Genomic DNA, 14023 nt, shown 5'->3' on the forward strand with positions numbered 1-14023 from the left:
GTACTCGTCCTCTCCACGTCGACTAGGGTTTCTGGTTGCTAGGGTTTCGGTAGCCGTCGCCTGGAGGCCACGGCAGCAGCAGGCACAACCGTCGCTGGCATGCCTCTGCGCTACCCCTTGCCGCCGGCGTGGCCCTTCCGCTCTTGTCGGCGCGTTGTGTGTTGCGAGCCTGAGAAGAAGAAGTGAGTGGAAAAAGAAAAGGAGGAAAGACAGTGTTCCAGGTGAGAAAAGCGTAAGAGAGAAAGATATAATGGAAGGACTTAAATGCGTACAGAAACAAATTCAGAGTTTCTGATGCAAAACATGAGACCGAGTCGTGGAAAAAAGTGCCAAGAAAAAAACTTTTAGGATAAATATATAGAAAACTTTTATAGATGATTTTTTTTTCTTCCCATACTAATTTGAGAGTTGGTAAACATCATGTTTTAGGGAACAAAATATGAGGAACTCTCGGAGATGCTGTTACTGACAGCAAAACAGCGGTACCATACGTATTTTGGCCGAAAATGGTTCCAGCCACGTAAAATACATGCGGTCCGCCGTCCGCCGTCCGCGGTGGTGCTCAGTAGCTCACCCAATCTTTTGTTTCCTGTCAGCGTCGGATTTTCGCACGAACAACGGCATGCGTTGCGAGCAGCTGCCTACTAGAGGCATTCGTGGCCAGCAATTTGAACTTGGGAACCAGGGCACCGAGGGTGCAGTAAATGAGGTGTGCCAATGGCGATTATCGGGGCATGGAGTGAAGTGAATGGATCCACGAGTTTACGTTGGTGCTCTGCCACCGCAACTGGCAACTGGTACTTAGGCCAGTCTCAATGGAGTTTCATGGGGGGTTTTATGCACAATTAATAAGGTGCCACATCAGTTTTTGCATGAAACTGGGAGGAGAGAGAAGAGATTCGTTTCATGGCCATGAAACTTATCCGCACTGTTTCCAAAACTTTGGAAACGCCGTGAAACCTGCACTGAGGCCCTTCCTTCGTTTCATCGCGACTTTTCTTCTCCGGGACCACGCGGGGAAGAGAGGGATGATAGGGATAGGTGGGACCCGTGAATAGTAAAATAAGGGATGAAACCGTGCCATGAAACTTTGCACTGTGGGAGAGACCCGTTTCATATCAAAGTTTCACGTGTTGGAAACTGGGAGGTGAAACTCTCCATTGAGACTGGCCTTAGGCCCCGTCTAGATGCGAAAATTTTTGGCTTTTGGCTACTGTAGCACTTTCGTTTGTATTTGACAAAAAATGTCTAATTATGGATTATTTAGGCTTAAAAGATTCGTCTCGTCAATTACGGACAAACTGTGCAATTCATTATTATTTTTACCTACATTTAATGCTCTATGCATGTGCCGCAAGATTTGATGTGACGGAAAATCTTAAAATTTTTTGGATTTTAGGTGGGATGTAAACAGGGCCTTAGACGAGAAACGAGATGATTCTTCTGCACTGATCGTTGAGTGAATGCCGGCCATTCCGTTCCGTTCCATTCCATGTGCTTTGGAGTGTGGGGGATTTGAACTTCCCCCAAGAGTGTCAGCAGCCCATACATAACTGTTCCTGTTCACTTGGCCACTTGGGCCTAGCAGTGCGGGACGGAGGAGAGCGGTTCCTGGTGGCACAGTCACTGTGATGTGGGCCCAGTATAATTTCTCAACGTACGTTTTGGCCACTCCTAACATATCTTTTCTGATGTCGAGATTAAATTTAAATTTCAAAACGGCATATACATCACTGGTCTGAAACTTAGCTGAAACTGGATGAAAAACACTGTTCCGGCTGAATTATTGTGAGAGAAAAACAGACTAAAAAAAAGTCGAACAAGCCGAATATGAAGTAAGCCGAATAGGGCCTATACTACTAATACATTTTTTGAAGAAAAAGAAATATATTTAATATCCCAGCTTCTACATCGACCAATGCATATATACTACTAATACACTTTAATTAGGAGTGAATTGTATTTCATGTCATGTTTACGCCATCCACGTAGTATTTCTGCTTTCAGATTGAATTCTCAGCAATGGTACAGTCCTCGAGTTTTAATGAGTGCCGATGTGGCATTACTCTTACTACTATCTTTTTGGGAGAACGAAAGGAAAGCAGCCTTTTTTCAACTCAACCTTAAATGACACTACGTTTTGAAGCAAAGCGCATGATCCATAAAAAATGTAGGCCAGACTGGTATGTGACTGGTACCACAGCAAGGCCACCGGATTTACTAACACCGTTCATTTTCGATGCATGTGCCCCAACGCTAACCCTAGCCTTTAATAGGAGGTGGTACCACTACCCCCACACTAATAATGCTCCATCCTCCGAGCCCTATTTTGCAAAAGGAGAATAAGATCCAAGAGAAAATTCCTTACATTCCATTGAATAATAAACCTAAATCCCTTAATTGCCAAACAATATCGTCATGGTGTTAAACTGTACTCCTTTCTATACCAAGGTAATTGTCAAGTAAGCATATAAATATCTACATGGTAGTACTTGCTCCTACTAGTCATCCCCTAATTACAGATGCGATCAACAATGAGCAAATGGACGGCTCGGTAGATCTCTAATCGAGGAATGGGTGGTGTGAGATGTCGGCTGTGTGGGTTGCTCACTATGTGGGCTATGTGGCTTGATGGTTGCTACTGGATGTATTTGTTAGCTACACTGGTGCTACTGCTTGGCTGCAAGTGTGACGACAGTTGTGGAGGATAAGTGTGCAACACACTCCCCACATGTACCTGGGTCTTAAGTGAATAGATTCTTCCAGAGTCACGAGGTTGCATAACATCATGTGCCCAATTGGAAGCATAAAAGGGAACAACTAAATTTGTATCGAACTAGGAATGAAATTTTGGTCTTTTGATGTAAGTTTTTAGTTGGCAGATTAAGATACAAGTTCTAGCCTATATAATTTTTTTCCCAAAATCTAAAGGCAAGGGATGCAGTTGGAAGGGAAGATAAATTATCCTCCAACTACTATCTACTGTATCCAACATGGATATATCCCCATTCCTAATTGCGCGAAGGCAGACATCAACATCCAATCTCTGGTCAACTTTCCCAGTCCAACCAAGCTCCAAGATTTACCGAGAGGATTAGGCACAAGACACACCACAGACACGGGCACTAATCAAAATCCATGCCTTTTCCACCACCAACTCTCACATCTCCATTTCTCTTCTCCACAAGAAACAATTCCATCACACAAAAGGTTTTGCAAATATATTTTTCTCTGTCTCCTCCTCCTGCCTTGTAGTCTTCGTAGGTCCCCTGCATGCCTAAAGAGAGAGGTCATGTGATCATGTCACTACAAAAAAAGTTGAGGGACTACCATCAGACCTCAAGTGCTCCGTAGCCCGGTCCCTCTCCTCCCTTCTCTCTTCTCTCTTCTCTCTTCTCTCTCTAGACTAGACCTGCCGCCCTGCCTATATGTTCTCTTCTTTTGAGAGAAGGGAGGAATAGCCGCAAGCCTGCAGCGCAAAGGAAAGCACAGCAGTACAGCACAGCGGCGGTTTTCAAAAAGAACCCGCCACCTCTCGTCCCTGCACCATCCCCATCCACACCACTCGTCCAGCAACCCCACTCTCTCTCCCACGTCTCGTCCTTGCGCCTCCTCCATCCTCCATCCTCCATTTTTCTTGGGTGCCGTGCGAGCTCCAAGTACCCCTGTCTCCCTCCCGTCTGCTTGCCTGTTCCATTTCCGGCTCAGTTGGTAGTGTCATCGTTTCAATGCGAGACGCCGTCCTCGACGACCTTGATTGCCCTTGAAAGCGAAGTTGGTGTCGTTGCCGCCTTGCCGGTGAGGAGGAAGAGGATATATGGCTCCCACGGAAGGTATTCTTCGTTTCTCCCCCTTCTGCCTTCTCCCTTCTCCCTCTCCTTGAGAGATTCTACCGCGCGGATACAAAGCTTGCTCCTTTTATTTTCATTGGAATCATCTCTGTACATTCTTCCGTCTATTTTGGTTGGGCGGGAGAGGGCCTTGTCGCCGGCGATGGTGAAACTGAAGGAGTTTTTCCTGCTTGGTCCTGCAGAGGCAGGGGAGGACGAGCGGCTGCTCAAGGATCTTCTCGCTTCTTCTTCTTCTTCAGATAAGGAAGGTGAGCGCCGCTTCTTTGATGGCCTTCCTTTCCCAATTTCTGTGTGGCTCACAGACTCTGCTGTATCTTTTCTTTCTCCATTTTGATGCTTCTTTTATGTAAGTCATTATTTCTGATGGGTGCTACTGTAGGTGAGACTCGATTTTTTTTCTTTGTAAATCCTGGATTTGATTTATGGGTTTCCAGATTCCAAACTTTGAGGTTGTTGACGCAACTTTGAAGTTTGAACACGTTTTGTTTATTTGGAGAGTGATGGCTGATGTCAGGTTTGGGATTCTGGTCGAATTCGAAACAGTAAACTACTACATATCAGGGCGTGCAGTCTTTTGCTTCCATTTTATATGGTGGACTGGTAGATGGTCAAATTCTGCCGAATTTCCAACCCTACCAAAGCCCCTGAAACGGACATTTTTGCTGTTTTATTTAAGCGCCGCATTCATGTTCAGCGCCTGTGGCTGTGGTAGATAGGAACAAAACATCAGTTTTGGAAGGGGGCAAGGGGTGGTGCAGATGTCAATTTTTTGGGGGGGTATTTCATATATGTATTTCTTGTAAACAAAAACTTCTTCAATAGAATGCGTCACGTAACTTCTGGCAGCACGTGCTTTTCAAGGCAAGCCAGACAATCGGTGTATCATTGTGTTTTTGTTTCTTGCTGTGACTTGTTTTGCACTTTGTCCTGTTCTTGATTGTAGTTAGGTAGCTGATTTTTTTCACGAACAGAATTCAGTTGGTAATCAAATAACATACTTGTCACAGCCCATGCTATGTCTGCAGGAGAGGATGAAGAGAATACAGAGACAGAGCCCGATGAATCTACTAAAGGGGATTGTGACTATGGCGAGTCCGTAATGGAAGCCACCTTATCGAGTGAAGATCTCAATGATAGGCATGGTGGTGACAGCAACAACCAATGTGCTGAATCTGATGGTGCTTGCAATCAAGTGCCTGAAACGGGCTCCCAGAGCAGCAACCTTGAGTGCGCTGATGAAGTGCCTCAAATCAGATCCAAGAGCAGTAATGATGAAGATAGTGCTGATGAAATGCCGGGAACCCTCTCCAAGAGCAGTAGCAATGACAGCAGTGAGTGTGCTGATCGGAGCTCTCCGCGAGCTGTGCTAGATATCTCAGTATCTGGTAGCATGGACTCGGATGACAGTGTCTCAGTCGAGCAGTCAGCAAAGTCAAACCATAATGTGCAGTGGAGGAACCTGATCAGCAGTCTAATACTTAGGAGAAAGAAGTCCATGGGCAGAGCAGTCACGTTCCCTCAGAGATCCAAGAGCAGAGGGCTTAGAGGGTACCTGGAGAGAATGCGGAGTGGTAAGAACCAAATGGACTGCAGTGCCATTGCTCCTGAGATCCTCCCTGAGATTGGGAAATGGAGGCCATCATGGCGAAGCTTTGACTACAACGAGCTTTGTGCTGCAACTGACAGTTTTAGTCCAGGTAACATGCAGTCATGCACACTAACTACTTTGTGATGTGGGTGATTTAATGATTAGGCGTCGTTACTATCATTGCAACATTTGTGTGGTGGAAAACAGCTTTAGCATTAAGCTAAAATTTACAACTGTACTGCTATGATTTAACTGGGAAACAAAATTACGTGAGGGTTTGAGGTCCTAATCATGAACGGTTCTTTAGGTTAATGATGATGACTTGTTACTGTCCTTTAGCAGCAAAAAGTTAAGATCACGCACATGTTAGTCTAAACTAGTCTTTTGGCATGAACATTTGTAGATTGCAGTACCTCTGATACGGCGACAATACTATATAGAAATGTAATTCCTTGAGCTCTGATCTTTTTAGGCGATCATTGCCCTTTTTTTTTTGGTAATGCTAATAGTGTTTCAACCAAATTTTATTATCTAGCTGCCCTGAGTTTCCACTGAATTCGTTTTGTGGCTGACTTTTCTAGAGAAAATGATTGGGAAGGGAGGGCATGCCGAGGTATACAAAGGGCAGCTTGCTGATGGACAATTTGTGGCAGTGAAGAGATTAACAAAAGGCGGTAACAAAGAGGACAGAGTTAGCGATTTCTTATCTGAGCTTGGAATAATAGCCCATGTTATCCACCCAAACGCAGCACAGCTCTTGGGGTTCAGTGTGGAAGGGGGTTTGCACTTGGTTCTTCAGTTTTCACCTCACGGAAGCCTTGCTTCTGTTCTACATGGTATATTCCTCTCGTAACATTAACACCTTTGTTAGCTAACTATGAATGAAATAGTTGAGTGATTTTCTGTGATATGGGGGCGTACTTTATGCAAACATTTCTGAAAGGGACAGTCACTTTTTAATTAAGAATTGGATGGGAGCATATCTTTACCTTTAATGCCAGTACATCGTAATCCTTCAAAGAAGTGTTTGAAATGCCAATCTTCAAAGTGCAATTAGTTGGGGGAAAAAAGGTTCATGTGTCCATTTCTGCATGTTATTTTATAAATTTATACTCAGTGGCCTAAGTCTCGTACAGCACATGCACGGTCTGATAACACAACCATTGCCTTTTTAATATAAAATGTTCATTAGCTGTTAAAGTGTACGTGTGATGCCCTTAGTCTAGTGATAAAATGGAGTTCAGCTGATCAGGTACAAAGGAGCCCCTGAAGTGGAAAGTCAGGTTCAACATTGCACTTGGAATTGCTGAAGGGCTGCTTTATCTACATGAAGGCTGCCATCGCCGCATAATTCATAGAGACATCAAGGCATCTAATATCCTTTTAACTGAAGACTACCAACCTCAGGTATGTTCTACTGTTAGGTTACACTAATCGTGCCCATTATGTGATTACTATGGATGTCAAGACTTACAGTTTTGCTCCCTGCTTATACAGATATCAGATTTTGGGCTTGCAAAGTGGCTCCCTGATAAATTGACCCATCATGTTGTGTATCCCATTGAAGGCACATTCGGGTGAGACTGGCTGTCTCTTGAGTCTTGATCATGCTTTCATAGTCAAATATCAGCATTTTAGTTGTTGTTTTAACTTGAACCTTACACCCTATTTTTAGGTATATGGCCCCAGAATACTTCATGCATGGGATCATAAATGAGAAGACCGATGTGTTCGCATATGGAGTTCTACTTCTTGAACTAGTTACCAGGGCGGAAAGCGGTGGACTCATCCAGACAGAGCCTAGTGATATGGGTACAATTTAGCAAACTACTACTGCACCCTTTACTATATATAAACTCAAGTCATTTCATTAGATTTGATTGTGTGATGTTGTTAAGTGTAATTTCACAATCATTCAGTAGTAAGAGAGAATGAAAAGAAAATAAAAGATGAGCAGCATAATTACATGCTTCTGAAACCCTGGAATTCACAAATTGTTGATCATCTGTGAAGGCAAAACCGCTGCTTGATGCGAACAACATCAAAGAGCTGGTGGATCCTTCCCTCGGCAACGAGTATGACCCTGAAGAGATGCTGTACACCCTAGCAGTGGCATCCTTGTGCATTCACCACAGCTCAACCTCGAGGCCTAGTATGAAATCGGTAAGTGGATCTTTTCTGCTAATCAAAGGTCAAATGAGGAAATTGACCCTTGATTTGTTGGTTGCAGGTAGTCTGTTTCTTGAAGGGAGACCGGGAGTCACTTGAGCTGGTGAAAAGGCCTAAAATCGTGAAGCCCCTGATGTTTGACTCGTGTGATTCAGAAGATTACACACGCTCGAGTTACCTCAACGATCTCAACCGGCACAAGCAGCTCGCATTAGAGCAGTGAACTTTGAATTGACTTTGGACAGATTCACTGTAATTTTGTACATCATTCACGCTCTAGCCACACTGTGATCCTCCCGCTTTCCACATAGGTTTTAAAAATTGTATGGATGGATGTGAGGGATCAGTTATCATTCACTCCCTGGTTACTGATCTATGCTGTAATTTTGCCCAGAGTTTTAGCGCATGTTAAGGCCCTGTGATCTATATCACTTGGATTGTAATCTCAGGTGATGCTGCCATCAGTGACCAGTTTACTACTATTCCTGAAATGGTGATTGTTAGTATGGTTGTGTTCTGATCATTTCCATGGTTTCTTATACGTAATGTTTCCTAGTATTAACCCTCACGAGCCATGAGAGAACTGCATGTTCCTAGTTTCAGTGGTTACATCATGGATCTCCTAAGGAAAGTAGTTAGGTCATGAGTGCAACATGGTGACTTCATTCTGCAGCCAGCATTTGCAAAACAAGATGATACAGCTGCTACTACTAGGAAGTGCTACATTGACTACATGGGAATGTGGTGGCGGTGCTAAGAGATAATGTATATATGTTTAGATTTTAGAAGCTTTCTATTATTCACAAATAGGGTGCAGGGTTGTGAAAGCTGCCAAAAAAATCATAATACTTCTCACTGAAAAGTACAGCAAATTTTGGCAGAAAAGAGGGAACAACAACAAAGCGTTTAGTCCCAAGCAAGTTGTGGTGGGCTACCTTATTGTATGCAAATACAGGGTTGCCACACGTGTGTTACCTTATTGTATGCTTCGGCACCTGAAAATTTTTTAAGCTTTTTACATATCGTTAAACTTCATATCCAGGATTAACCTTCTGCTGGACATCTCCATAGCTTTCCAACTCAAGCATGTCATCCATGCTCCCTAAGAACAAGGGCAGCCTCTGGTGCAACTTCACAGGCTGAATGGTGAGGATTCTTCTGTTCTTGCCATCTGACCCTCTACCCCCAGCTTGCTCAGCAAGGAAACTGAGAGGATTTGCCTCATAAACCAGACGCAGATGATCCCTTGGGTTCATAGCAACCCCACCATATATGAGCGTCCGGTGGAAATCAGCAACCAGTGAGCACACATAGCGAGCTGAGTACTTCTTTGGATGCTGTCCTTTGCCTTGTCTGATTGTGTCAATGTACTTCCTTAAGCCCTCGGGCCAGTCAAAATACCTAGCGTCATTCACCGAATATATCTGCCCTGACATAATATGCAACTGTAGCTTTTGAGCAAAGGTAAAAACCTATAAAGGGAATTACTAGAAGATGCAAGTTTGAAACATGTTTATATAATGAATCAGAGTTGCAGACTCTGCAGGGTTATATCTGTCAGTCTCTAAGTCATAAGAAAATTATTGTAACATTCTTCAGAAATAACTCACGTTGACAGTTCAGGAATCAATTTTAATAAAACTTGCGCAGCTAGTGCAACTGAAACTAAGCAATCAGTAATGACTAGCAAGCAACTGTTCAATGTTCAGCGAAGAATGTGGAAAGTAGCAAATTACTAAATACTGATATGCTTGGTTACCTCTAGGGGGTATTTGGATGGAAGGATGTGTAAGGATGAATTCTCCGGTCGACCAATCCAATGTAAAAGCATGGGTACCTGCACCGAAGCTGATACACAAGATGGTGGCAGATGAGTACAGGACATACCCAGCAGCAACAAGGCGAGTTCCACTTTGCAGTGAATTGAGCTGAGCTCTCTCTTCCAAAGGGAGATGGTCGAGCTCCACCAGCCTATTGTAGATCCCAAATATTGTTCCAGTAGGTATGGAGACCTCAATGTTGCGAGAACCATCAAGCGGATCGGTAACAACAACATATGGACCGTCATTAGATATCCAAATGGGCAGATCATTTTCTTCGGACGCTAGCACTGCAACCTTTCCAGAACTTTGGAGAGATGACAAGATGATATCATTCTGAATTCAAGCAAACAGATAGGATGCTTAACACAGTTTTGCCACCAGTGAAAGAGATATGGTAGAATATTTGAATGTAGTTCTTGTGGTATGCAGAGCAATGGATTCAAGCACGATAATCTGGTAATGCAAACACCTAACATGGCCTATGTGATTGTGCAATCCAAACTCTATACAGGTGAATTTAACAAAGGTTCAGGTCTCTAATCTTCGACCTTTCATATCCTAAATCTACGATGTCAAAGCTACATTTTTTTTGGGAATCAACTAGTTAGTTGATCAAGGAAAAATATAAACACGGCATAAAATAGAAGAGATCAAGCACATTCAGATGGATTTTTTGTTATGTACTACCATACTGCCATATAAGCCCTTAAGATCAGTCCCACAACAAAGTTACATCCATAAAAAAGCACGTGGTGGTTAAATGCGAGAACGAGACTAGGAACTAAAGAACAAGCGAATACAGCACGAACCGACAATTCGTCGAGCGGCTTAGGCGCGTCACGCCCGGCCGCCACAGTCCCACCCCCCGCCTTGGACCGCGACAGCTCGGCGTTGCCGGGGGACGCTACAAGAGCCGCGATGCGCTTGCACGCGCTCTGGATATGGGCCACGAGGACAGTGAGGTCAGCGGCCGTGCCCACCTGGCCCATGTGCTCGAGCAGCGTGGGGGGCGACGCCGCCGCGGCCGCAGTAGCCATGTCGTCCGTGGCCGCGGCGAGCGGCTGGCAGACGAAGGCGCAGCGCCGTGTAAACGGAGGGAGAAGGAGGTGGAGGAGGCGGGGGTGTGGCGGTGGCGGCTGACGATTTGAAGTTGGCGGGAGAGGGCGCGGCGGGTGGTGGCGGAGGGAGAGAGATGATAACGGCATAGTTCAGCCCGCGTTTGAATGGTTCCTGTTGGTCGGCGAAGGCATAACTTGGGGAGGGGAAAACCGGAAATGGTTGCATCCAACTGTCCTGTTCCACGTGTAAAAACTCCTGCCTAGCTCGCTTGGCTCCTTTATTTTTCTTATCTTAACGACATAAACTAGTATTATAGCCACTTTTCGCCAAAATGGTTGCTTAATCAGCATTTAAACATTAATTGGTGGTCACATGTGTCATTTAGGCCCTAAATGGTGAATTATTGGACCGTTTAAAACGTTTAAACTTTTAGGAACCGTCTAAATGTCTAAGCAGAATCAAGTTAAACATGATTAAATGATCATTTAACTCACTATTTAGTTAGTATAGGAGGATTACAACTATCACATATAGTTTTATTTTTGTTGAAAAAACCTAGGTATTCTATGGAATACATGGGCATATCCCTAACTTTGCTCATGACCCCAACTCGCCCACCAGGTGTTGTTTGGATGCTGGGATGGTCAGGGAGATGGGGTGGGATGGTCCCAAATCCAAGGCTGTTTGGTTGAGTCATGCAGGGGCAGGCGCATCCCACTTGTGAATATTCCCCTCAGATTCAGGCTCGACTTGCCCCCGGAAAAACGACGGACGGGGACGTCCCCGCTGGGAAGAGCGACACGCGCGTGAAGAGCGCGAGGAAGAGACTGGCAGACATGGTCAAACCGCCTACGCCTATCTCAAGAAGAGGCGAGGAAGAAGGGCACAACTGAGCCCCATCCCCTTCACATGCGCGGCCAGATCCAGTGGCGGAGGCGTGGGGCGAAGGCCGGAGGAGACGTGGGGCGCCGAGCAAGGGGCGGAGGAGGCGTAGGATGCCGAGCGGTGGAGGCGTCGAGCTCTTCGGCGGGGCTAGCGCATCGACTCCGCTCGGCATGGCGGGCGCAGGGGCGGCGGCGCTCCGGCAGGCGCAGGGGCGACGACGAGCTAGCCCTGAGCTGGCCGAAAATTTTGGTCCGGGGAAGAAGAAAAGAAAAAAAAGAAAAAACTGATAAATGGACCCGTCTGTCAGTGTATGATCTCACTTTTGATGTCCTCAGACCAAACAGAAAATAGGTCGATCCCATCCCTCTTGAACCAAACCTAAATTGGAGTCGTCCTATCCCTGTCCCATCCTAGAAATCAGAGACGGGACCGTCCCACCCCACCTTGACTTCCAACCAAACGCTACCTAAGGCGTTGTGCCATGGACGAACGACACTGGTTCGCCACGAAGATAGAAGATGAGATGCAATTTTTGATGACTTTGTGGATTGGTAGTCAAATGCTAGAACAACTTATAATTAATGGGAAGTGCTAGTGCTCGGACGCCTCCGTTTTCCACTATTGTTCCATGCAGTGTGTCGCGGCCGCTTGGATTCTACGATGCTCGGATGACTCATACTGCCCACGCTGCCCGTCCACACGCGGGGCCGTATGCTCCCCCTCTGTTTCCCGCCGAGCTCGAACTGCTGCGACAAGATGGAGGGAAGGGGAGGGAGGGGAGAAAGAGGATAGGAGAGGACTGGGCGAGGCGCACCACGCGAGGAAGGCGCGGGGTAGGAGCCGAAGCCTTACAATCGGCCGCTGTCCACCAGCCACCGGGCACCATTGCAACGTGTACAACACCCGATCGACTTCTGAAACATCTAGATGAATATTTGCAACATAAAACACTTGAAACATGCGTATAAAACAATTAAAAAAAAATCTGAAATCACTTGAAAAGTCTTTGCAAATCATATGCAACATGCAAATTAAAACACTTGCAATATATGTGTGAAATATATGCAACATCCAAATAAACACACTTGCAACATATTTTTGAAAAAAACAGATGAAACATTGGAACAGACGCTTGCAACATACATGTATAGCCATTGCAACATATGCAACATCTCGATCTGCTTCTGAAACATCCATATGAAACACTTGCAGCATACCTTTGAAACATTAAAACATACGCTTTCAGCAAATCCTGGTCGACGGACGGACGAAACACTGCACAGCGGGAGTCCGGCTGTGCGGTCACGGTGGAGAAGGAGGATAGCAGCGGGCGAGCGGCTGCGCGGCTCCCGGTGAGCGGGACCTGCAGTGGATGCGACAGCAGCGGTTGGGCAGGTACAGCCTCGCGCGACGAGGCAGCTACGGCTGTGTGGCTGCTCGGGAGCACGCAACGGCTGTGCGGGCGCGGGGGAGCACACCGCGGCAGTTCGGGTACGGCAGCGCGGTCGTGCGGCAGCACGCCAGAGCGGTGCAGGTGCGGCAACGCGGTGACGCAGCATGCTGTAGCGGTGCGGCCGCGGCGGCGCATTTGCGGTGGATGGGTTCAAGAATGGAGACGGAAGAGTAGAGGGTATCGTTTTTTTAGCAACTCGAGTTGGCTAGTTGGGTGAGAATGTTGGCCATTCAGGTGGGCGTCGAGGCCCACCAAGGGAAGCGTCTGGGTGGCTAGAGGTCTGCTTCTCTGCAGTTTCCATAATTAATTTGATACGGAGGGAGTAGATAGATAGGCAGATAGATTAATTTATAATTTGAAAACTAAAACAAAAGAGAAATGACGTCTCTCGCGGGGTGAGCCTTAAAGACGCCACAAGCATCAGCTTTGCCACATAACATGACCCGGGAAGGACGTCCGTCTCCGTCTCCGTCTCCGACTCCTAGCTCGATCGGTACCTAGAGGACCGGCTCAAAACTCACCGTCAAACACGCGGTCGGCCAAGACTTGCCGCCCTGCCGTGCTCTAAAGTCTAAAATTACCACGAGAAGACCGACGACTGACTGACGCAATGCATGAGTCGTCCAACTTGTCCAGGACCCAACCGACCGCTCATAAATCTACCAAAACGACTACGACCTGTCACCATTTTTTTTCATTTCATTCATTTCGGATTCAGATTCCCCTCCAGTTTAGCAATTGAGAGATCATTTAGTTTAGGGGCTCTTTTCCCTTCCATGGCACGCATATATGTACCCGGCAGTCCGGCAGGCAGTGGCACTACCTTCAGTCCCTCTCTCTCTCTCTCTCTCTCTCTCTGGGCATGAAGAGATCTTTCTTGCAAGCAATCGTGTGGTGCAGCACACGCTTGCAACAAGAAACACCCAGCGACTGAACTGTTTGTTGCGTTATGTCGCGTGATGTACACATCGTGTTGTTAATTCTGGTTAGGGCGAGAGCTAATGTTACATCTAAAATATTGTCGCATATATTCCACATCACAAATAAGGATGATAGGAGATGAAACGTCATGACATTTAGACTGTTCGCTTTGTCGTGTTTGGTTTATAAGTCATGACTTATCAGCCAATAAATAATATTTTTTCTCACACCAAATCAGTCAACCGTACTTTCAACCATGACTTATCAGTTAAAC

General features: G+C 45.9%; 1 protein-coding gene and 1 pseudogene across 1 annotated transcript; one reads left to right on the forward strand and one right to left on the reverse strand.

Annotated features, from left to right (window-relative positions):
- The first annotated feature begins 3388 nt into the window (after positions 1-3388).
- On the forward strand, positions 3389-8061 carry LOC136527014 (receptor-like cytosolic serine/threonine-protein kinase RBK1; annotated as a pseudogene).
- A 200-nt stretch (positions 8062-8261) lies between these two features.
- LOC136527015 (fructose-1,6-bisphosphatase, cytosolic-like) lies at positions 8262-10660 on the reverse strand. Its single transcript, XM_066519612.1, has 3 exons — positions 10241-10660; positions 9368-9764; positions 8262-9037 (listed from the first exon to the last, which is right to left on the reverse strand). The coding sequence occupies exons 1-3, from the start codon at positions 10634-10636 to the stop codon at positions 8634-8636; spliced, it is 1197 nt and encodes a 398-aa protein (XP_066375709.1). The 5' UTR covers positions 10637-10660; the 3' UTR covers positions 8262-8633.
- Positions 10661-14023: the final 3363 nt, after the last annotated feature.

Source organism: Miscanthus floridulus, chromosome 19, assembly GCF_019320115.1.
Source record: "Miscanthus floridulus cultivar M001 chromosome 19, ASM1932011v1, whole genome shotgun sequence".
Taxonomy (NCBI): Eukaryota; Viridiplantae; Streptophyta; class Magnoliopsida; order Poales; family Poaceae; genus Miscanthus; species Miscanthus floridulus.

Bases quoted from the DNA above. Each gene is read 5' to 3' on its own strand.
- LOC136527015 (XM_066519612.1), bottom strand. From the start codon at position 10,636: ATGCCGTTATCATCTCTCTCCCTCCGCCACCACCCGCCGCGCCCTCTC. The intron at 9,765-10,240 runs GTTCGTGCTGTA...GCTTGAATTCAG, and splicing joins AGCCGCTCGACGAATTGTCG to AATGATATCATCTTGTCATC. The intron at 9,038-9,367 runs GTAACCAAGCAT...ATATTATGTCAG, and splicing joins CATCCAAATACCCCCTAGAG to GGCAGATATATTCGGTGAAT.